Below are 25,281 nucleotides of genomic sequence, written 5' to 3'. Positions count from 1 at the left end.
GGTAAAAGAACCGTGCCAACAAAGTAGTCCCTTGTGGGCGTGTCTGCGTTCTGCTGGGGGCGTGTGCTGGGGGCATGACAAACGCTGGGGGCGTGTGGTACGGTCCGCCCTTCATGCCATGTGAGTCATAACTGCGCCGCATCAAGGGGCACGCTGGGAGTGTGACACGCTGGGGCCGTGACAAACGCTGTGGGCGTGTGTCTGCGCTGTGGGCGTGTGTCCGCCTTTCATGCTATGTGAAGTGCCAATTACGCAATTGCGCCCCATCAAGGGGCACGCTGGGGGCGTGACAAATGCTGGGGGCATGTGATACGTTCCGCACTTCATGCCATCTGGGTCGTACATTAATCAGATCGTCTGCTGTGGCCGTGTGTTGGGGGCGTCAAAAAGGCGTTCACCTCGAAACGTGGTAAGTAACCATTCGCAAGACTCCCTTGGGGGACTGCCCGTTGTCTCACACATACTGGGGGTGCCGAATGCAATGTGTGCCTTGGCCTGGGTGTGTCTAAAAGGGCCGAACGCAGTGTGTGGCTTGGCCTGGGTGCGTCTAAAAAGCACTCGGGCCAAAGAGCATCGGTGTGGGTCATAAAAAAATAAGAACAGCGGGAAACAATCATTCAAGACTCACACAATTCTAATTGTTAGACGGTTGCCGCTGGCCCTCAAGCGGGACAAAAGGGGGGAGGTGATGGACAGAGCATCTGAACCAAGCAAACACTCACACCCAGTCAAAAGATCTGGGTTTGATCCATCACCATTCTTTAGCCCAATCTGCCACCCCAGTTCAGACATGGCTATATGCAAATCCGTCTGACCCTGTGCCTCATGGGAACAGGCCAGCCCGAACTGCCAAGCCATGCCCTCCCTGGGCCGGAAACAAGCTTCCGAGGACCGGTTTCTGGCATTACAGCCGTCTTCAGCCCGGCTTGCTTGAATCCAGTGGCAAAGTGAGCAAGGGATTTACGTCTGAGCATACCCTGCCACACTTATGGCGGCCAAAAGCGGTAAAAAAGGGTGGTGGTGATGGACGGAGCATCTGAACCAATCAAACACTCACACCCAGTCAAAAGATCTGGGTTTGATCCATCACCGTTCTTTAGCCCCCTCTGCCACCCCAGTTCAGACATGGCTATATGCAAATCAGTCTGACCCTGTGCCTCATGGGAACAGTCCAGCCCGAACTGCCAAGCCATGCCCTCCCTGGACCGGAAACGAGCTTCCGAGGACCGGTTTCTGGCATTACAGCCGTCTTCAGCCCGGCTTGCTTGAATCCAGTGGCAAAGTGAGCAAGGGACTCACGTCTGAGCATACCCTGCCACACTTATGGCGGCCAAAAGCGGTACAAAAGGGGGCACATACGACTGAGCATGTCTGCGGAGACAATTACTGCAGCCTCTCATGCGCGCTGTTACTGAACTATCACATACATCAGCCAGAGCTGTAGCCGAGCTCAGGCGGCGGATCACTACACTAATCACATGCGCCTGCTAACATGGACCAGGGCTGCAGCTGGGCCTCAAGCGGGGTGACACGCACCTGCTAACATGAACCAGGGCTGCAGCTGGGCCTCAAGCGGGGGAACACGTGAATGACCGTATCTGAATACACTCATTACACATATTCTATTTCATACCCGGACAACGTCGGGACGGGCTGCTAGTACATATATAAAGGTGTGGTATCGAATCAAGCAAAGCGCTAGTGAAAATAACCTCAATAAATTCTTATGGCTTGAGTTGGAAACGCAAAAAAATATCGCAGACCAACACATGTTTGACCAGTGCCTTAGAGGCAACATGCTCTTCTAACCTTTGGAATAAAAATTTGCCTTTTTTATCATTTAGGCAGGCATAAAATAGAGCAGCAAAACTTCACTCGTTGTTAACAGATAAATGCATTTTCTCCCATCGCTCCCATTCTTGGACTGTGATTCATAACTACAAAAGTCTTAAACCGGCGACTTATCTAGACACCACGTTCTCTATTTATATGAAAAAACAACTAATGGCATTGCGTTTTGGCAAATTTCCAACTTTAGCCGACGAACCATCTTGGAGGCATATTGAGTCAAAAGAATGTCGTCTCTGTGGTCACGAAAAGGAAGACTTAATTCATCTAATATGCCATTGCAAGAAGCTGTAACCGAAGCGTGTCACCTATCTGAAGAAAGACTTCCTGGACAGGAGAATGCGTTCATGTAGAACCGCCATTATTGGAGGCCTGGATCCAACTGACCCCCAAATGAACTGCAGAATGATAAAGTTTTTGCAAGATCACGAAAAACAAATGAAAGCAAGCGAGTCCTTACCAAGATAGATAATAATTTCCTAACCATAAAAATAATATTGTCACGAATCAGGTTTAGATCCTGTTGAGTAAAAGGCACCCCTAATTGCAAAAAACCCAGACAAGCTCTGGCCATATTTGACCAAGTATATAAGCTCCTTCTACAAAATGTGCATTTCAGTCATAACATTTGAATGGAACAAATACCTTTCTTTCTTCACCATATCTTTAAACTATACCTTTGGAAACGTTCTTACCTTGCTTATGTTTGAAGAGTTTGCTTTAGCCAGTAATATTTCAGGAGTATCTGGCATTACATGAATTGTTCTCTTGTCTTTCTCCCAAGCTTCTTTGTACAGGCACTGCAAAACAGTCACAATATATGCTTATTAGAATTTTGGCACAGGTGAAAGCATCAAACACATTTTTGGAAATATGAGTACATTCCACTTTTAAACTACATTGCACACGATTTACAGCATAAATCAATACTAACATTATGAAGGAAATTGTTTAAATATCACATTTAACATTTCACAGAGCAACAGGTTAACCCCTTCGATGCTCATGACGGAACGGTTCCATCATGAGCTACGGTTGAGCTGTGCTCATGACGGAACCGTTCTGTCATGACCACGCCCGTTTTTATTAGGGCCCAGCACCGGAGGGGGAATCGCGGTCGCGCTGAAAAGGTTAAAATTCAGAAATCTTTGTCTAATTTTGTGAAGGACTACGCTAACATCTGTGGTGTTTCAGCATTATAATTTACATCGCTATAATCGAGAGCAGCCTCTCATTTCTTAATCAATGTCATTAAACGCACTAAGGCCTGAATGCAGTGTCTTGTAGGAGATTGAGATGTTTATCACACCCAAAAGAAATCCAACGATTGAATGTTAGGAATTTAGCAAGTGTGATAATTGGCACCTATTAGGACTTTTGTCAATAAAATACAGAGGGCAATACCGGAGTTTGTGAAGTTGAAAGTTAAGATGGCATGGTCATTCAACTATTCAGTCATTAACCTTCCAATACAGACCCCAATTTCCAACAAATATACAATAATATTCATAATTACACATGAACATTCTCAACCTTTGTGGCAGTAGTGAAAATTGAAATATTGACATTCTGGAGCACACTGACATTCCCCTCTTATGTCTCATGAGTGCTTATGAAAATATGCTCTTCGGGATGAATGATCAATTCAGTAAATTTTAGCAAGGGTGAATTACGTTTTAAGTGAGGGATTCAACGACTGTAGTCCATGCATGCATTATGTGGACTTAGGGGGTGGGGCGAAGTGGGAAACAGTTGAGTGGGGATTTCAACCTAACTCTGGGGATTTGGGAGATCTGTTTTTATTTCATCTGCTTATTGTTTTCTTGTTAATCAAGATGGTCATCATTATTCTGTTAATCATCACATTTCTAGCCTTTTGCCACACAATAAAGATATATGAATCCTCGATACGTTAAGCCCCTTCATGAATGGCCATGGTAGGCCACCTTAGCCTGGGCTTTTGTCAGGTCTTGTATTTACTTTTGCAGACTTTTTCAGACACTTGAGATTTAACGATCAACTTCCAGAGAGTCAGGAAGATTGCATGGGTAGGTCTCAATGAGTATGTATTTGAACCTTGAGGAGGCTACACAAGTGAATTACCCTCCAGGTGAATCAAGTTTAGAATACCTTTGGTGGTTTTTAATATTTTGTTTGTACCCTCAACATGGATTCTTTAGCTGACAATCTGCAATGAAACTGTGGCCCTAAATAAGATCAATGTCTACTTGTTGCTGATATTGTCACTAATACAACATTCTGTCGCACAGAATAGGCAGACGTATACACTGTGCATGCAAACTGTGTATATGTTCTACCTCCCAGATAATCTGTTTAACTAGCCCTCACCTATTTTGATAAGAGTTCAATATCAATGTATATGGACACTATTATTGAACAATAACTTAACTGTGAAGCAGACCAACTAGAGTGGGTATATACATGCATAATAAACTGTTGTAAGTTATATAATTTATTTCATACTTACGTTATTGTTCTGCAGTGCATTGTTCTTAGCAAGTACTAACTCCAATGAGTCAAGAATACTTGTAAACTTGAAGCTATCTGGACGCTGGCGGTATTTAGCGTCACTGAGGATATCACCAGCACGTTTCACTTTTTCAACTTCTAGTGAGCCAATGGGGACCCAGCCGACACCTTTCATCCATTCCATGTCTTGCTTATATACGGCCTGTATAAAAAACATAACAGAGGTGCAGTCAGCCTATTAACAGAATCCACAGACCATTATGATGCTAGGCTACCAGCAAAATATAACTTACATCACTCTGCAGGTCGTAGGCTTTCTTGGCCTGAATGACATCATTCTGGTCTGGCAGGCAAGTCCATTGATGCAGATAATGGCGATAGTCAATGTCGCTGACCAGTTTCTGGCAATTTTTGGCCAGAAGGACACCCAGCATATCCACAGGACTGTTGTACTTGACCTTGGATTTTTCAAAGTCTTTCTTGTACTCACGGTCGCTCTGGATCTTAGCCACGTGTATGGCCCACACGGATTTGGGATCATCCTGCAGGCTGCGGAATCCAACGTAGTGACCCTGCTGCTGGCGGTAGGCTGTTTTATACTTGTACTATGGGAAAAATACCAAATAATAGGTAAAAGTTTTTAAAGGAAATAATTTTTAACCCTTGTATAACTGACTTATAGTTGTAAGATGACTACAGTATTGAGTATTTCCAGGATGAAGTCTTGGAATCAAGTACTTTCTTTGGCACACAAGACAAGAGGAGCATGTATTCTCCTTGAAGTTAATGAGGGTGAACCAGCAAGCCTCACGTGTAAGCATGGCCCCTGCAGAAAGCAAGTGGGGGCTTGACTGGCCTTGCTGTGAACGAACTACTCCAGTATTTGCATGTAAAAGAAAACATGAGCCTAACAGGCATGATAAATGGTGGTGAAGGGTTAGCAACTGTTCACTAATCTTAAACTGGAAGCAAGCTTGCCATAAACTCATCACATACAAAATAACGATAAAGTTGATGCACACTCGGGCTTTTCTGCAGGTTCAAGGCAGTGCGAACTTGAAAAGGGAGATACTGTACAAAACTGCCCACTTTTATATGTCGCCATTTTTGGGATACTTATTGCCCACAGAAGGTAACATATTCTCTACATCCTTTTCTAAGTGTATCAAATGTAAGCAGAAGTTTAAATCACCATTTCGGTGGTTATTTTCTGTGGTTATACTGCACCTTGCGATTGCCGATACTGGAATGTGTGCTCGTCATCCTGTGCGCTATCATTTGTATGATTCTCAATCTCTCACCTCACGAAAGGGGATGAGGCAATACAGTGGTTTCCCTCATTCTAAGATATACTATGTATTCCTCTATCATTCTAAGTTACTGTTTTAAGAGTATAACTGTTGTAAGAATTATTGTAGATCATCGTATATGAGTTTCATCAATTGCTTTTCTTTTATTTACTATTTTGGACATTTTGTTACCTCTTTAAAAAGAATATACTAAAAGTTTTTTTTTTTTTAAAGTGAGCTACCACCAGCAAGAATTTGTTTTTCAGTACTGCCTTTAACTAGATTATTTTTGTCCATGGGCTACTTTTCAGCAAACAATTGGCTGACTTCAAGTTGGAGCCATCAATGCTAGAGTTTGGGATTTGTCTTTGAACTACATACTGCATCTCATAGCTTACGACTTGTTCTACTTTGTGGTACAGAATATATTCAGACCTATATATTGTGTCCCAAATATTCTTTGTAAAAATATCACCCCTTTGGAATTAATAAATGAAAATTTACAGCCAATAAGGCATGATATTTTTCCAAACAATATTTAGGGAACAATATTTATGTATGTAATATTCTGGCATATCACTGTGCTCATCACCTTGGTCCACATATGTCGCACGAGTGACACTTTGAAAACATCTTGAAGACAATGAGGGAATGCGCAGTTAAAGCTTACTCTCAGACTTTAGTGAGGGAATACGCATTTGAAGCTTACTCTTGAGCTTTAGTGAGGGAAATAGCATTTAAAGCTTACTCTTGGGCATTAGTGAGAGAATATGCACTTAAAACTTAGATTCAGGCATCAGTGAGCGAATATGCGTTTAAAGCTTACTCTTAGTCTTTAGTGAGGGATTATGCATTTAAAGCTTACTCTCAGGCTTTGGTGAGGGAATACACATTCAAAGCTCACTCTCAGGCTTTAGTGAGGGACTATGCATTCAAAGCCTACTCTCAGGCTTTAGTGATGGAATACACATCCAAAGCTTACTCCCAGGCCTTAGTGAGGGAATGCGCATTTGATGCTGGCTCTGAGGCTTTAGTGAGGGAATATGCATTTAAAGTAGGCCTGGGCGGTAAATTTGCGGAATTTGGGTAATTTTGCATTCTACAGAGAACGCGTAATTGCCAAATATTCTGCAATCCGCTGCTTTGCGGAATTTTTTGTTTGTTCGTGCTTTCAAAATGCGTGTTTTTGCAAGATATTTCTCCCCGAGCATGCAAATAGCGTTTGCGAACAATAAAAAAGCATCGCAAATGGGCAGGACAAGCAATTCAGTGTGTCGGCGGAACTTTTGCGTGCTCGCTGAGATTTATTACCGTTTTGCAGAGCTTTGCGTAGCACGACTACGCAAATCCGCCCTCCCCTAGTTTAAAGCAAGGGAATACACATTCACAGCTACCTCTGGGGCTTCAGTGAGGGTATACTTACATCGCTGGCAATGTCCCTGGAGGCCCTGGCAGCTTTGATTGCGATGGCATCCACTCGTAAGTCGTAGCCTTTTTTCTTCGATTCCTCCAGAGCAACTTTGTACTGTTTCTATGGGAAAAAATAAGTTTCCTATTACAATATCACATTGACTATTGCCAACAACCACCCACTACACTTTTAATGAACCTTCTGCTATATAAACTAAGAAATAAAAAAGCTAAATTTAAAAAAGATCAACTAAGCACGAGTCAATGTCACATATTTGCTTGGCACTACTCACCTCGCTGTAGTTGAGGCGGTTTTGCTTTGCCAGCAAGATCTCCGGAGTGTCGGGCATGACATGAATGTCGGTTTTGTCTTTGTTCCATGCCTCAGTGTACAAACGCTATGGAGCAACAACATCTTTGATTAGTACTTGATGCAAGACACAGTGATCTTAAGTGAGGAAGGAAATGCTATTTCAGCAGTACATGCAGAGTTGACTTGCTTAGAAATGATTATGATCTACCCAAAAGAAAGGCAGAAAGAGTACTGACTTCATTTGATGAATAGTTTAACTTTTCAACTTGAAAGGTATGGGTAATCTTCACAATTTTAACTTTAAAACATCAAACTTTAGTTTATTTATAATTCATATTAATGAACAAAAATGTGTAACTCAGACCTCGTCAATTGTGATGCAGGAATGCTTAACGTCAATAGGTTTCTATACTATTAACAACAAATAGCATGCAAGTATACATTCATAGAAAAGAGAAGATCAAAATTCCTGAGACAGTTCAGGCAATAGTGAAGCGAAGCTTTGCATTTTGACTTAGTGCAATGCTACTTGGATTGCATTCATAGTTAAGTGTATTTATTAACCCAACACACATTCTTTGTACATGAAAAGCCACAGGCTATAGTTGGTTTTGTAGGTGGCATCTCAAAATATTGGATGAATGCCTATATACATGGCAATGATTTGCGGTGTGCCACTCTGCGACTTGTGCCATATGATCACGTGGTCAAGACTTTGTGTGCTACGTAAGAAGATCTCAGATCCAACCACACAAAGGTTCACAACTCAAAGCCTACCTTTCTATCCACCATCACATGCATGTTAAGTGAGCTGCAGTGTGACACCAGGGAACACATCAAGAATAAGGCACACTTGTGAAGAATTTGGTTTACAACAAATTTGCGCCTCTGTTTGCAAAATAGCAACTGCTTCAAGGTTAAGTATAGGCCAAATCATCAGACTGTGGACATGTTGTCTGTTGTGGTTAGTAGAGATGAGCATGTCACATTTTTGAACACATAGTGCATATTTTATGAAGTTGCTCCTCTTCGAGAATATGGCTGAAACATGTTTTGGACTAATTTAAAGCTTTAATTTTTGTTCATGGAAAATTGTGAATGTAACAGCGCTCTGGAACATATTTTACGTCACAGTGGTATCTTCGGCCTACATCTCACATGTGAAACATTCTCCTGGATGAAAACATGATAACATGATAATGAAACCTGGTTGAAAGCAATCATTAAAACTAACGTATTCCCAGTTAGGAACAAATTATAAAATATACACCTGCACTAATCAGAATCAAGAGTATGCATTGAGACTGATAATTAGGCATATAAACCACAAAAAGAAGATGGCTCCTCAACAAACGGAGGAGCAAACCTGGGAAAACCAATGCTTGCGGAGGCGCACATTTGACACACAGAACAGCATGACCACTGACTTGTAACAGCATTTCTAAGGAATCTCTACGGCAACAGCAGCCTAACCCTTCTCAACCTAAGTGACTTATGATTTCAGCCGCTGACTGTACTTCTATCTATCTATCTATCTATCTATCTATCTATCTATCTATCTATCTATCTATCTATCTATCTATCTATCTATCTATCTATCTATCTATCTATCGTTCTATCTATCATTGCAGCTGTAATGGAAAAGGCTTTGAGTATAATGTGAAGCTCAAGTCCTTCCTGTTGTATCTTGTATTGCTCTATATCCCACTACAGGTGAAGTCATGCATGCCGTGGTGAGCTACAATATAGGAAAATCAGGACATATCCTGGTTAGGTGGTGCCTCTGAGAGGCTTGTGTACAGTTCACCACAAATCAGCTGCACCTTGCTCTTGGGTTTCTCTGCCTCAGCCCAAATGGATCCTCTTAGATAGTTGCCTGCTGGGAAATCACTTGTGTTTTTCTACATTCACGTTACTCTGACTTGCTTTCAAGCATAAATTTCTTCTTTCAGCGGTTCTCCGATCTTTTCATGAATATTGACTATTGAGTGCTCTGAAAAACTGCTCACCTTATTCATAGTTTCGGCATTAGCTTTGGCCAATGTCATCTCGAGCGAGTCTGTCACACTGGTGAATTTGAGCTTGTCTGGATGCTGACGGTACTTCCTCTCACTCAAGATGTCTCCTGCCCTCTTATTTTTCTCCACTTCCAGGGAACCGATTGGGACCCAACCGACGCCCTTCATCCACTGAAGATCGGCCTTGTACTGATTCTGTTAATGACAATAACCAAAACTGTGAGTGTGTGAACAGCGTGAAGCGACGATGACCCTTAATTGCAATAAGGATGCCACTGTGACCACTGATTAACCAACCCCAATGTAGAATGAGTTATTCCAAGGGGAAAGGCAATCATGATCAATCACTTGTCTGCACTGAGGTTAAATGAAGAGGAGAGGGGAACAAGGCTGGCTGATCAGAATGGCATTGTGTCTGAAAAGGGTTTATCCCATTGGCAGAAAAGCAGACCTTATGGCATAACCAAAACAACACACAATTTTGTTTCATTACTTCACCTGTTGCCCCTTTCTGTTGTGAAAGGCATTGGTAGGAAAATAAGCAAAGGGAAATATAATTGATCCGGGACTTTAACAGCAGCTGTACTCTTAATACTCATATTTTCTCCTTGGTAATTATCCATAACCTATTTAAGTCTTTGCTGCAGGTATGCACATAGTCAGTCTGGGGTGAAGAGGGAATAAAACCTTTTTCCAGAATGTGTGTTGGTACTTTGTCACCCTGTGAATCCCAAACACTTATCGCCATGATGGTTGTGTGATGAAGTCTTTGTATTTGCATCACGCTTGAGCCTGAGTCACCACTTTGGGATAAGGCCTTGTGTCAGTACTTAGTTGATTAAAAATCAATAATCATTATCAGAAAGTTTTACTTCTCTTTGATGCATATTTAGAGTGGAGGTTGAGTAAGCCAGAGAAGACACACCTGCAAAAAGTAACCTTTAATTATCAGTGAACGTACAAAAGATGATATCTTTATGGGACTTACATCACTCTGCAAGTCGTAGGCCTTTCGAGCATGAATGACATCATTCTGGTCTGGCAGGCACGTCCATTGGTGCAAATGCCGTCTGTAATCTATATCACTGACCAAGGTCTGGCACTTTTTGGCCAAGATAATATCCAGCATATCCACTGGCATGTTGAAGTTGGTCTTTGTTTTCTCAAAGTCCTTCTTGTACTCTCTCTCACTCTGCATCTTGCCCACATTCATTGCCAGGACGGACCTCGGATCGTCCTGCAAGCTGCGGTATCCAACATGATGGCCAACCTGCTTCCGGTATCCAGTTTTATATTTGTACTGAAAGAAAAGAAGGGAAGTTCCTGTTAGCCGTAATCTATTTAAAAAACTAGAAACAGCGATGGGAAATCAAGTCACACAGACTGCCATGTCCAACTAGCATGCAAGTGTTGGTGAAGGTTGGTGACTTGGAGCCAGTGCTTACAATACTTATTCCTCACTCCATTATCACACACAGAAGGGGTAAAATTGAGAAAAAACGCATTTTCACTTAGAATTGTGTCAAGTCAACAATTTCTATGTGCAGCGATAAACTATTTGCCTATGCCCACTTAAATCCTAGGCAAGCCTCTGACATCTAACGCAATCTCTCCAGCATGAAATCTGCATTGGAAACTCCTTCACATCAACCTCAAGCTTCTAGTGCGCAGCTGCTGTTTCTCGGTAAGGCCCTGTTAAGCATCCATCATATCCTGCTACATTTCAACATACACCAACTGGTGGACTGTAGTCCTAGATTGTGGCACCAAATCTCATCACACATCAAGCATATATGGGCCTGACAGATAAACCAGTTATTCCTGCTTAATGCAGACTGCCACATCTGGCAGGTAAATGGAAGCCACAATCTTGGGGGCTCCTTGTGACACAACCCTTTAGCAGGGGTTCATTCACCGTGTCCTAAAGTCTTGCTTTCTAACACCGCCTTCCGCACTCCTCCATGTCTTTATATAGCCTTAGAGCCCGACATAGCAGGCTCTACTGGCCATTAAAGACCTGCTCCAGAGGTAAAGGGCCGAGCCTAAGGCTATTAGAACAATCTGCCCCTAGAGGGAAAAATGTCCTAATTTGTAAAACAAAGGCCTCATGGAGCCCGAGGGGATTAAAATTCCCTCGGTCTCCATGAAGCCTTTGCTCACAGCAACTGCTGTGAAAAAACCTAGGAATGTTTCTGCTCCGGGCTTCCACCAGCCGTTAGAAGCCATGAGCACTTCATTATCTTCAATGGAGCTCCCAGCATTCCAATGTTCTAATACTTCTTAAAACACTCTCCCATTCGGCTCTGAGCTCTACATCTACACTGTGATCTCATCAACTCTTGCCACTGAAGGACATATCAATGCAGAAACCATCACCCACTTCTTTAGCACATTGTCACAGTCTATGTAATGAGTTGGGTACTCGATTGTTCTGTTAAGCCCTCAAGGTCTGCCACTTCACTAGATACTGTGAGCCACTGATCACTTCATCACTTCTCTGACATATGTCTCCTGCTACTCCCGCATTCCAGCCTCATAGCTAACAAGTCTTCTATTGTTCCACTTGTAAAGACATTTGAGTAAACTCTGCCACCAGCTATGGCAATACTTATGCGCATCCCCAAATATACTACATAGCTAGATAAAGGTGTCTAACTATGATGTTGTTAGTGGCAGTTGCTGTTTCATGTATGTATGTGGTGTATGTTTTGAAAACTAGGTGCCCCCCCTAACATCAACTCCACATTTTCTCATCTTCTATAAGAAACTAAATGCCTGGAAAGTAATAAAACCAGACCCCACAACAACCAAAACTGTGGAGATTAAAAGTCACAGTGCGCGTGCACACCATGGTAGTGTGCGATCTAAAGCATCCATAATTTCACCACCATGTCTACTCTCCCAGCTGCCTAAACACCCTGACACCGCACCTGCCAAATGACGTCCAAAAACACTCATTGTGTTCTAGTTCAACCTTCCTGCAGCCAATGCATGCAGTTTGTGCAAAATGTATGTGAACCCAATTAACAAGGATTTTGCTGTGAGTAGCTGCCTTACTCCTAGCTTACTCCTGGAGTTTGGGGGGAAAGCAAGGAGTGCAATAGCATTAAGTCAAAGCAAAACCTTTGAGAATCCAGCAATCTACATTCATTTTGCATAGCAGGATACAACACCAGGAGGCAATGACAAACCACACAGATGAGAACATAAGGCATATTTCACCTATATGTGTTCTATTTCATATACAATTGAAAGACTGCACTAATGGCCCACCATGCCATAGTAGACCATGGGAGTATCTGCTCTGAGGATTTTCTGACCAAAAAAACATGAGCAAACGCAATAAAAGATTTTTAGAAATGTGTACAATTTTAAATAACAAACAATATAAGCTCACAATGAATCTGCTTCTAGAGGGGAAGGGATACAGACATGTAAAAGAGTGGACTTACGTCGCTGGCAATGTCATGGGATGCCTTGGCAGCCTTGATGGCGATGGCATCAATCCTCAGATCATAGCCCTTCTTTTTGGATTCTTCCAGCGCTTGTTTGTACAAGCTCTGCAAATTGAAAGACAGTCTTGTAAGCATCACTCTGATATCCATTGTTGTATAAATATTACAGCCATATTTTTTGTACCCTTTGCAGACCATTTATAGATGCTCTGGGGGAGATGCCTATTTTCCCAAAACATTTATTTATGTTATACAAGTATACATAGCATCAGATGTTGGTACATTGGGCGTTTTGTATGGGCAATGCTTCTCCAGTCTAGAGCTCGAGAAAAAGAACACCCCTCATATGAACTTCACTCAGAGGTGAACTTGCAAACTTCAAGGAAAAACTAAAATAAATCTTGTTTTAACTATTTTCTTTGTCCATTCAAGTCGACTTTTTTTTCGCATCTGACCTCCCTCCTCTAACATGTGCAAACCATGGGGACCATGTGGTATACAGAAGTCATGTTGCATGTTTTCATCACCGTGGGTTCCCATGTAATGTATGTATGCATTACTGGAATTACATATTTCAATCATGCTATATAACAACATAGAGGTGTATATTATGGAGAGTCAAAGAACAAGAATGGAGTAGGGTGACCACCTTATTCCAGGTCATAAGGTACACTGTCTCCAACTCTGAAATTTTTCACCAACAAATCTCTGATTTAAGATGTGTTAGTGTAAGTAGTTCAATTCAAGCAAAACAAGAGTAAAACTCCTAGAATGCATTAGGGTATCACACAAAAGTCCAGACCTGGAAACAATGTTAGCGACTTGGAGGGAGGTGGCCACATTAGGAGATTGGATGGACAGAGGCCAGGGGAGACTTTGCCCTTGGGGGAAGATAAGAGTGGAGGCTTTCACATTGATGTAAGATGGCCTAGGGGAGCAGATCTGAGTACCATCCTCAAAGTTATACTGAACTTCTAGAAAAAGTTCAAGAGGACATTAATCACTTGATATTTAGAAGTTTATTAATTGTGTCCCTGCAAATCCAGATATATCCTAGAAAGAATTATTTCTTATTAATGTGCAGATACCTCAACATTTCATTGAAACAAGAGTCGAGAATTTAGTCCAGGGGTCAAAAGCTGTTGCTGCGTTGCTTACCAGACTGTAGTTGATTTTGTTCTGTCGCCCCAGAGTAATTTCGGGTGTGTCGGGCATGATGTGAATTGTTCGCTTGTCTTTATCCCAGGCTTCGGTGTACAGACGCTGTGGAGAAAATAGGAGAATTTGAGTAGCCAGAAATTTTTTATCTATCTGCAGGTCCACTCCTTAGTAGATGTGAGACTGAAAAGCAGCCATTTAATAAGTAACCCTAAGAGGGAAATCACGGATCCACACAGACATAGGTACAGGTGTTTATCCATTGCTGACGTCCAATTCTGACATACTGTATTGTAACATGATTCACGCTATATTGAAATCTACATAAGTAAATTACAATGCTGCAATTTATTTTCAGGCTTGCGAACAATCATTGACAAAGCCGAATGGTCTGGCCTGAGCAAACTGGTCCAGTGGTCAATTAATTATTATATTTTATGGCAGCATATGCCATAACAAGAAGAAACATATGATGCCTAGAAGGGGCAGCCATTTGCTTCCAAGAAGAATGATACTTAAAAAAAGATAGCATATAATTTGAATATACAGGTGCTTTCTCTCAGGTAGATGTACTCAGAACAGGTGTAAAAACCCCTTATAGCTTTAATACACATCACAGGAAAATAGGATTTTGGCTAGAACAGAAAGGTACTATTGGCTTTGAATTACTGCAACCTGAAGTTATAGCGTTAAAACAAAAGGATGCCAAAAAGCGTAAAATGTAATACAAGAGCGGTAGTTAATTAAAGTATTGGTTAACCATTCCTGGCACTGACGTGCGCTTCTTTTTATAAAATGAGTACATGTGCTAAGACGAACTACCATCACATATAGTACCTAATAGCCAATCACTAAAGTGGGCCGAATAGAGGTATGTATTTATTATTTATCATTATTTATTACATGACGCTGGTAGAACTACTAACGTTTTGTCTAAACCAGACCTGAAAAGGGCAAAAAGCCATTTAAGAAAAGGAAGTATAGTGTTGGATTTTCCAATGCACTATAGTCTCTCGTGTACCTTTGGGATTTTTCGTCGGAATTCGAGTTTTGAGGAAAACAAGGAGGACTAACTCATAGTAACAGTATTGCAGAACTGATGAGGATTTTTGTGCCATGTGGCTTTAAGTTGGGGGGTTGAGGAGAGGTGATTTTGAGGCACTGGATGCGGTTTTTCAATGCCCATAGCCGCTGCTGGGGCCTCAGTCACTTTCCTCAGTTCCTCCAAAGTTAATTCAACAGGCTCAAAAGGGGTCTTCATAAGAGAAAGTGGGAAAGAGAGAGACAGATAAGCGAAAGAGAGAGAGATGAAAAGGTGAAAGAGAGAAGTTGAATGGGAAGAGAGAGAGAGATAGGACGAGGCGAGGGCGCAGCAGGGCTGGTTTGAGCATTTTTACCAGGTCTAATTTTGTTTGCCAGTCCGGCCTTAGACCTGCTTACCTTGTTCATGATTTCTGCGTTAGCCTTGGCCAGCACGACCTCCATGGAATCGGTCACACTAGTGAATTTAACCGTGTCAGGGCGCTGGCGGTATTTCCTCTCACTAATAATCTCTCCAGCTCGTTTGCACTTTTCAACATCCAAAGAGCCAATTGGCACCCAGCCAATGCCTTTCATCCACTGGAGATCTGCTTTGTACAAATTCTGTTAATGAAAAAAAAATGACAATGTCAATGGCGTATTTTCATGTGACAGAGGCAAACGTTCCAATATGGCACCCGCCATTTCCTATCCACACTGTCAGAGTGAAAGAGATGCTTGATTTTAGTCCTCAATTCTCACCAATATTTTGTTCTTAAAGAGTTCTATTTACTCGCAGGAACAATTGCATAGATAATGGCCTGTTCTCTGGTACCACACCCAATGCACATTTCACGTTTCTCAGAAGTGCACAAGATTAAAAATGCATCCAACACTTATTTTACCAATTTATGTTTCTGGCAGGCAGTAAAGCTCATGCATAGCCCTTGGACCAAGAAGAGGAAGAGGAAGCAGGGTGTCTCGTACATGTCAATTACTTTTAAATTGTAAACAGAGCATTGGCGAAGGCAATAGTTTAGGTGTTGGCTGTCGACTTTTTGTCTTTGTCAATACCTATTTTGTTTTTGCCATTGTTTTTGCAAAACATTATTGCTAGGGAAGCTGCCTGACTTTCATCAATCTAAAAAAACACTGGCTAGAAGCAAAAATATTTTTGGGTCTCAAAAAGCACGCTTTACCACAGTAGTCCTTGGCACTGAAGGGAACTACTTTGTGTGCATGTGCTCCTTGTAAAAAGGGCAGAATCCTATCGCTCACAGTGAAGTTGGGTAGTAGCTGAAGTGGGCAGACCCACTTCCCCACGCAGCATGCTGCAGTGGGTGGAAGAAAAATATGACTGACCCAACAGATGAAGAGGGCCTGCTGAAACCACATACACGTATATTATACATAATATTTACTAACGCCAGGCCTAAAAATTGTAATCTGGGCCTCACTCTCACTCCTCATGCTGGGCCTGTTGGGATAGTGAGACATCCATAATTCTAGTTATATTTATAAATTAAATTAACTTGGAGTTGTTCAGGTTTGCTTCACATTTTTTACATTTCAAATATAAATGCTGTTGAGCCATCAAAGGGAATGCAATATTTGAAATGCTTTCTAGAATAGTAAGTGAAAAGCCAAACCTTCCAAACTAATGGCAAAGACCATTTAAATCCAGACTTAAAAAAAAAATCAATTGATTAAATACAATGATCTATCTCAGTTTCTTTCTATAAAATTACGTTCAAGTTACTTAAAATTACCATTCCGAATTACTATAATGACAACTCTCATGAAAATATTGTTAGCAACATTTTTAGCAAATATAAATATTAGTGGCATATTAATATTTCTCTAAATCCATTCTGCAGTACACTGCTTCAAAATGGTAATACAGGGAGGAATGGTGCGAGAATTATATAGTACTCATTGTTGCACTCTGATTGAGGGAGGGTCTAAGAGCCTAAATCCAGGCCCTTCTTCTTCGACAATCTCAGATGAACTGACATTACGTCCTCGTCCGTATTCCTCACCACAGTATAGGTCATTTTGTAATTACTGTGGCGAGGAAGACCAGTCTTGGAGTAATGAAGATTACCGGTAAGTAACCGGGGCATTACCTCCTCACCCCTCTTCCTCGCCACAGTAATTACAAAATGAACTATAGTGTGGCGAGGAAGACTAAGACTTGGAGTAATGAATATTACTGGTAAGTAACCGAAGCATCAACGATGGCTGAAAACGCTACTCACATCACTCTGAAGATCGTAGGCTTTTCTTGCGTGGATGACGTCGTTCTGATCTGGTAGGCACGTCCACTGGTGCAGCGGGCGCCGGTAGTCTATGTCACTGACAAGAGTCTGGCATTTCTTGGCCAGCAGAATTCCGAGCATGTCAACTGGACTGTTGAACTTGGTTCGCCATTTGTCAAAGTCTTTCTTGTACTCCCGGTCACTCTGGATCTTGGCCACGTGCATGGCCCACACAGACTTGGGGTCGTCCTGGAGGCTGCGGAATCCAACGTGGTGGCCTAGCTGTTTCCGGTACGCCGCTTTGTACTTGTACTGTGTAAAAAAAAAATAGAAAAAAGGTAGCATATGTTTATTTTACAGTGTAGTAATCATCTGATTGACGTCCTAAGTTTGATTTTAAAGCGAGAAAATGTGAATATATCTTAGATTAAATACATCTCTAGCATTTAGTGGCACACGCAAAGGATGGGCATATTTTGTTGTGCTTTGAAAAACAGTTTCATAACAAAAATTAGTTAATTTTACCTGACTATTAATTACCATATTATGGGTGCAGGCGGATTTTGGTATGGGAATGCAGAAGAGCAAGACTTCCCAATTTCAGACGGTATTCCCGCACCGAAAATCCACAAGTTTCCCTTTGGATTGAGGAATAACCACTTGGGCCCAGAGATTCTGGGTCCTTTTCCATGTGGTGTGTCCCAATTCTGCTCTTTATGGGAAGAAAGTGTGATGGAATTGTCTGGTGGTTGGAGGTGCATGGGGAGGAAATCATGTCTGACTTATGCCTGTCTGCGAGGAGCTTTGTTTGCTCACCCCATACTCCTGCAGGTGTTGGGTGTGACTCAAGCACTGCTGCATCCGCCCATAACCCGTCCATCTTTTAAAATGGTCAATGTGTCTTCGAGCTTTCAATTATCAGGGTCTGAGTTTGGGGACGTGGTAATTCACAGCTTGTAGATACTGGGAAATTGCGGAGGGTAGAATTTCATTTGAATTTATCGCTCTGTCTGTAATTCTGCCACTCGCAATGAGGGCATAAGATGAGATCCGAGCTGATTTTTTTTATCAGTGACAAATACTATTTTTCTGATATTTTTACTTATTTTGAAGGGAACTAGTGGAGATACATTTACAGGCACATTCATTTTTCCACCAGTTGTAATCTTGTGGTAATTTAACTGTATTTTGTGCCAGATGTATCAATATTGGATTTTGCGATTTCATAATAGCAAATTTTACTGATTCACTACTATGGAATCGCAAAATGCAATGTATGTAGGTTTTGCAATAATAATTGCGATTCCTACATAGTCCTTATTTGCGACTCGCAAATTGAGAGTCACAAATAAGGAATGGCTTCCTATTCATTCCTATGGGCCTAGAGGCCCATGGGAATTAATGGGAATTGCATGCGCAATTTGTGAGTACCCAATAGGTACTCGCAAATTGCGCATGCAATTTCAAGGGTGCCAAATGGATACCTTGTTGCACCCCTGAAATATGCATGTGAGCACATGTGGCGCACATATATGCCCTAAGGGCATGTGTGTATGCCACATGGCACCTAGAAAAATGCAAAAAAGAGCATTGTTAATGGAATTCGCATATTACCACCAACTTGAAGTTGGTGGTAATTTGCGATTCCTTAATGCCAGGTTGCAAATTTGTTTTGCTTTCTTCATTTCATTAAAGGAATCGCAAATTGCGATTTCTTAAATGCATTCACAAAATAGGGAATCACAATTTGTGCGATTCCCTATTTTGCGAATGCCTTTTGAGATGATACATCCAGAAAGTATTTTGCCCATTTGCAAACGAAAAACGCTTGATAGATCTGGCCCTTTACGTATAGTGTTCCTCGTGGTTGAGGCTCTTCATCTCAGCAGCCATCAACTATTCAGTTGTGAATATACAATAACCATTAGCATGACAGAGATTGTTAAATACAGAGATCAAAAGAGGCAAACCCTGGGTCCTCTTTTCAAGCTATATTATCTGAAAATAAGGCATTAATCCAGAGAAATATAGGATTAAATTAATTAACTGTACGCATTGCATGTGAATAAAACAGAGGATCAGCTCTGTACTGTGCCAGCAAAGCCCATTATGATACGACCCCTAATGGAGAATGATCAAGTGGAGACAAAATATGATCTATCATCTTCAGAAGATTTCTGTTCCTCCTGAAACCAATAAATGTTGACTGCAGAATCTAGACTTCACTATTGGAAAAAAATAATATTTTCTGGAGACTAAAGGGGCCATTAGGTGAATGCTGTCACTACGGATCTCAAAACCCCAGCTGACATCATCAAACAGAGGAGCGCTCTAGAATGACCATTGTTGGTTATTGTTGGTGATACAGGACTAGGTATATAGACTATTTTTTTTCCTCTACTCTGAATGGTTCCTATACATATTTTCTCTATGTTGGAAGCAACAAACATAGAATATTAGATGAACTACTCTACCGTCCTATACTCATGAAGCTCTGTGAAGGTTGTACTTGTGTTTGGCGTGCCATGAGTTTTATAGAACACATAGGGGCATATTATCAAGAACGGCGTTCAAATTATCGCCGCTTTAGCAGCAGGAAGCTGCTGCTAAAGCGGCGATAATGGGCTTGATAATATGCCCTTGTGAATTCCAATTGAAGCCCAGGTTCACACCAGAACCTGGGCTTCGATGGGAATTCACAAGGGCATATTATCAAGCCCATTATTGCCGTTTTATCGGAAGTTTCCTGCCACTAAAGCGCGATAATTTTATCGCCGGCCTTGATAATATGGCCCATAATGTCTTGTTTTTAATTACGTTAAAAACAATATTTCCAAACTCACATTTATCCTCACCGAAACCCTAAATCAATTAGTGTTGACCCCAACAAAGGCAATGAAGTCAGGTTTACTTACGTCACTTGCAATATCTCTGGATGCCCTGGCTGCTGTAATTGCAATGGCATCAGCACGCAGATCATAACCTTTGGCCTTGTCTTTTTCCAGTGCACGCCTGTATTCTTTCTAAAATTGTCAAGAGTTGCATTTGTTAGACACGTAAAAATGCTTGCATTTCAAGGGTATGTGTGGGTGCATCTAGAGGGCCCTTCCCATGAATACTTACTTCACTGAAGTTGATTTTGTTGAGCTTGGCTTGTTCAATCTCTGGGGTGTCCGGCATGATGTGAATTGTTCCCTTATCCTTGTTCCAAGCATCGGTGTATAAGCGCTGAAGGAAAAATAAAGGAAAACATCATCACAATGATTTTTCTCAAGGCCATTGTTCCACAACGGCACACCTTCTGCATTGTAATAGCTCTTTAAGAACGTGTGACATCAGAGTGACCAGCACTGAAAGACTACAAACGTATGAGGTCCATTAAAGTTTGGTTGACTGGGGCAGCAGCCATATAATATGTTCCCTGTCCCATTTAGAGGTGGAGGAACTTCAGCTGGCCCTATCGGCAGAAACCCTTGATCTGATAGTCTTACAGCAACAGGACAACCGGGTCTTAGAGGTGGGTTCTGTGCTCTATTTACATTGGGGTGACCATGCCTGTTTTCCCTAAACAAGACACCAATGAAGACATGGCTTTTCGGGGTAATGAAATTGCACAATAGCCCCCATACGGATGAAAAAAAAGTCCCTACACATCGGGGTAATTGTGATTTTGTTCTATGAGAACCATCTCCCACTTTGTGAGTTTGTTTCAAATTGAACAAAATACTTTGCCAAGAAGGTGCAACAAACATGGCAGCCACTCAACAGATGTTTTGTGCCTTCAGTCAAGTCAGCACAGCAGTGGCTCCACTGAAGGCACAGAGATCCCGGTCGATTAGGCTTCGAGCCCTAAATATGATCAACGATATCGTTTGAGCCAATCCACTTCAATAATCTAGATGTTAAGGTTCCAGTGTGAGACTGTAGTGGCAAGTCATTAGGTGCTACAGGCTCAAAAGAACTCTCTTCTTAGTGCAGCTCTCTTTGAACATACAAGCACTGCCTGCCTCAAGCACCCTTGAGGGTGGGGAGCATCCAATAGCAGATGTATGGCACTCACATAGGAACTTCTGAGTCATTGCAAGGCTGTCACCTAATCATCGACCAGCAGCAGTGCAGGCTTTTGCCAGTACAGTGAATGGCGATTTCTTTGCGCATTTTTCAGTATGCACTCTTGCTCAGCAATAGCCTTATTAAGTGAAAGGAACTGAACACTCTGAAGATGCCCCATATGACTGCTGGCCACAACTGGGCAGAAATTATCATATAGATTTATGTAAATGTTTCAGAGACACATGAACTGCTTTGGGGGTTTATGCAAGAAATAACATTCTGAATCTCCATTTTATATGTAATTTCTAATCTAAGATCTGTACAATGTATTGCTGTATTTAACATTTTAATAAATTGCCCACATCCACAAGCATAAGATATTTATCAATACTAAAGTAAAATTGTTAATAGGACAATGAGAAAAATGAGTGTTAAATCTGGCTAATTACCCTCTAAAACAGAAAGAGAATGGACAAGCTAACCAAGAGCATCTTATACTATCACTTGGCCGGTTTACCGTTATCTGATTGGTACTACTACATCTCTAAATGAACAATGTTATTCTGGATGCACCACACCCTATGCTATACTCTCCTGTCCAGTCATTAGTTGCAAAGACTCTAGACGACAGGGTTGTAGAATGCGAGCATTATGCTAGTGAGAAGTATATCAAAGCTACACTATGCATGTTTGCCTAAGTGCTGTGGGGTTGACCCTTTCATCCCACAGTTTAAGATACACCTAATTTCAAAGACTTATGTTAAACTGACTAGAATGAATAACATGGCATTATAATTGGAAGAACCCTCAAGTCGTAGGGGCTTTGTCTACTTTGATCATAGGTTGAAAGACTTCAGATGCTCTAAAGTGTCCGTAAAGCACACTGCTATCGATTAAAGGAGGGTCTGTAATACAAGCATGCCTTACCTTGTTCATTATCTCAGCATTACTCTTGGCCAGAGTCATCTCCAGAGAATCTGTCACGCTGGTAAATTTGGTTTTGTCCGGGTGCTGGCGATATTTGTTATCACTTTTGATGATTTCTGCTCTCTTGTTCTTTTCATCATCCAGGGAGCCAGCTGGAGACCAGCCAATTCCCTTAAGCCACTGAAGGTCAGATTTGTAAGCATTCTAAATGGTAGGCAGAGAGGAAAGAGTTAATATTCTAAGTGACTTAACATAACAACGCACATGTTGGAGCCCATTTATGAGAGTCTTTTGTCGTGTTTGTACCAAGCAAAGTAGTAAATGCGTGACGTAAGGCTCTGAGTCAGATTTATGAAGCCGTGCAAGGCCAAATTGTGTGGCCTAGTAAATCTTGAGTAAAGCAATGCAGCGCAAATTGCTGTGTTGCCCTACTCTGAGCGAGGGAAGCAGTCCATGGGTGTTGCAGTGGGTGTTTTCATGCAACTTCCATGGGATGTGACGCATTCCAAGATTTACAGGGGCTTGTAAACCTGGGAATGCATCTAAATCGTACGCCTCCCTAGGTCAGGCGTAACAAGGAGAAATAGGAGAAATATCTTTATTTCGCCTAGTATTTTTCCTCTTTCTATGTGTACTGTATTCTGCAGCACACATAGCAGGAAAAAGCTTCTGTGGATTGTTTTTGTGCAGGAAGGTTTCCTTTTGTGCAGAAAGGTTACCCTTCCGGCACAAAAATAATTCTGTCTACAATACTGGCACCCTTGCACCATGGTGCAAGAGTGCCTGGTTGGTGCTAGGCTGCCGAAACGGCACCCGCACAGGAGGAAAGGACAGGAATACAATTACTTGCTTTTCTGCCCTATGCCAAAACCCCATAAATTAGGCCCTTTGTATATTCTTTCAGCATAACTAGCATCTTAGACTATACGTAAAGAATGACAAAGAAGTTAATAGGAAGTTTGCACCTGATGAACAAACATAGATGAAGCAAGTACTCACATCGCTTTGAATTTCGTATGTCTTTCTGGCATGTCCCACATTGATTTGGTCTGGCAGGCAGGTCCAATTGTGCAGACGGCGTCTGTAGTCAATGTCACTGACCAAGGTCTGGCATTTCTTGGCCAACAGGATGTCCAGCATATCAACTGGCATATTGAATTTGGTCCTCGTCTTCTCAAAATCTTTCTTGTACTCTCGATCACTCTGGATCTTCGCCACATGCATGGCCCACACTGACTTGGGATCATCCTGGAGGCTTCGGAATCCCACATGGTGGCCCTTCTGTTGGCGGTAGGCCGCTTTATATTTGTACTGAAACACAGATGACAAAATCACAAGTTGTGTGCATTATTTAAATAAAACACGTTTTTATATTGTATTGAAAGCGGTTGAAATTCTGGTAGATACAATTATTTTCATTTCTTCATTGGCAGAAGCCACCATGCATTCTATTAAGATTATTTGCATAATTATTTACAACAATTTTCTCCATGAATTAAATATATTTACACAGTGTCCGAATTCTTTACAACTTGTTTAGACACAGCGTTTAATAATGTAAAAGACCAGTTACATAGGGGCAGAATACTGTATTTCTGACCCGTCATTTGAGAACTCATTAAAGCACAGAGCTTAGATAGAAATGCATTAATTAATCAGAGCATTCATGACTCCCAAAGAACAATTCTTACATCGCTGGCGATATCTCTGGAGGCTCTTGCTGCTTTGATTGCGATAGCATCCGCACGGAGATCGTAGCCTTTCTTCTTCAGCTCTTGGTATCCTTGCTTATAGAGTTTCTGTTGGAAAAAATATCCAGAGTCATTGCCGACCCAAAAGCTTTGATTCAATTAAAGATTACTAGCCAACTACACAGTGGCGTAAGCATCTCCATCAATCCCCATACTCAAATCCATAGAAGTTAGGATCATGGCTATGGTAAAGAGAACATAAAAGACCCTCAAATATGGATGGTTGATCATCAGGAGCTACTGTATGATTGCTCTATCTTTGTTCTACAGTTGGCTAGGCATTCCGAGATCACACATTTACACTTCTGCATTGTCCATCCTGGTGAAACTGCCTATGCTTTACCAATTTTTTTTAACTCCCATGCATTTGTAAATTAATCATTTACATAGCACCCAAATGGATGCATTTGCAGTTGTTTGATCTTTATTCATAAGCATTTTTTTTATATATCTAGTTGTGTTTGGCAAGTTAAATGTATATCTTTTATTTTTATTTTGTATTCAGGACCTTTGTTTTGGCCCTATACTAGCTGCTTTTTTTGCTATTTCAAGAACAGGCTCATATTTGCCGTACTGCATCCTGTGGCTCCATCCATCACATGGCATCGAGGTGGAAGCGAGAGTGGAATGTCCCACTATGACATTGTTAATACTTTATGTCTGTAAGGTGTCAGGCATGCCAGTGAGATTATGCTGAGCTCTGCAGAGGAATAGATGGTTGTTTGGACTGATGTGTGCCTGCTTGTGTCTTGTCTATTAATGTGACTTGATAGAGTTTCTATATTGCAGGGATATCTCGATTGTAAATGAGCAATTAGAAAGACAGGGGAACCAAACTAGATATTTTCGTAGTCTTATAACCACTGCATGGTTTCCCAAAGAAATGCGGCTCTTGTGAGAACATTAAGAAATTAAAGATGCATTTTGCCACGAGTTGAAAAGTTTAAACTTGATGTTTTTACAACCTCAGTAATTTGTTTGCTCGGCAACAACTTATGGGCAGACCAAAAAACAGGTGTTTTCCTGGTGGGTGGAAAGATGGCCATTTTAGGCTATGCTTACAATGCCAGCTGATTGAAAGTACTTATTGTAGGTCTGTGCCCTTGCAACATGACCTTGGTCTTGGATCCATCCAATGCAAGCAACCTCAGGAACAATTAAGCCTTAATGTGCACCAGGAAATCCTTAATTTTGTTACTGAATGGACACTCCATTTGCAAAATGAGATGAAAATCACAACAAAACATCAGGATCTCCATCTTGAGATTAATTTCTTCCCGGTCAGTTGCTC

The 25,281-nt window shown here is 41.5% G+C and overlaps 1 protein-coding gene across 1 annotated transcript in view; it reads right to left on the bottom strand.

Moving 5' to 3' along the window:
- NEB (nebulin) overlaps nt 1-25,281 on the bottom strand; it is a 385,643-nt gene that overhangs the window by 195,702 nt on the left and 164,660 nt on the right. The window contains exons 46-61 of the mRNA XM_078681747.1: nt 23,931-24,038; nt 23,239-23,550; nt 22,240-22,443; nt 20,383-20,487; nt 20,175-20,282; nt 17,260-17,571; nt 15,422-15,625; nt 13,982-14,086; nt 12,821-12,928; nt 10,357-10,668; nt 9,360-9,563; nt 7,331-7,435; nt 7,051-7,158; nt 4,632-4,943; nt 4,337-4,540; nt 2,544-2,648 (exon numbers count right to left, since the gene is read on the bottom strand). Coding sequence (XP_078537873.1) covers nt 2,544-2,648; nt 4,337-4,540; nt 4,632-4,943; nt 7,051-7,158; nt 7,331-7,435; nt 9,360-9,563; nt 10,357-10,668; nt 12,821-12,928; nt 13,982-14,086; nt 15,422-15,625; nt 17,260-17,571; nt 20,175-20,282; nt 20,383-20,487; nt 22,240-22,443; nt 23,239-23,550; nt 23,931-24,038 — 2,916 coding nt within the window. The remainder of the gene's footprint in view (nt 1-2,543; nt 2,649-4,336; nt 4,541-4,631; nt 4,944-7,050; nt 7,159-7,330; nt 7,436-9,359; nt 9,564-10,356; nt 10,669-12,820; nt 12,929-13,981; nt 14,087-15,421; nt 15,626-17,259; nt 17,572-20,174; nt 20,283-20,382; nt 20,488-22,239; nt 22,444-23,238; nt 23,551-23,930; nt 24,039-25,281) is intronic.

The sequence above is a fragment of the Lissotriton helveticus genome, chromosome 3_1, assembly GCF_964261635.1.
Source record: "Lissotriton helveticus chromosome 3_1, aLisHel1.1, whole genome shotgun sequence".
Taxonomy (NCBI): domain Eukaryota; kingdom Metazoa; phylum Chordata; class Amphibia; order Caudata; family Salamandridae; genus Lissotriton; species Lissotriton helveticus.
Note: the sequence above shows the minus strand (reverse complement) of the source record. Positions and strands in the feature narration are given on the sequence as shown.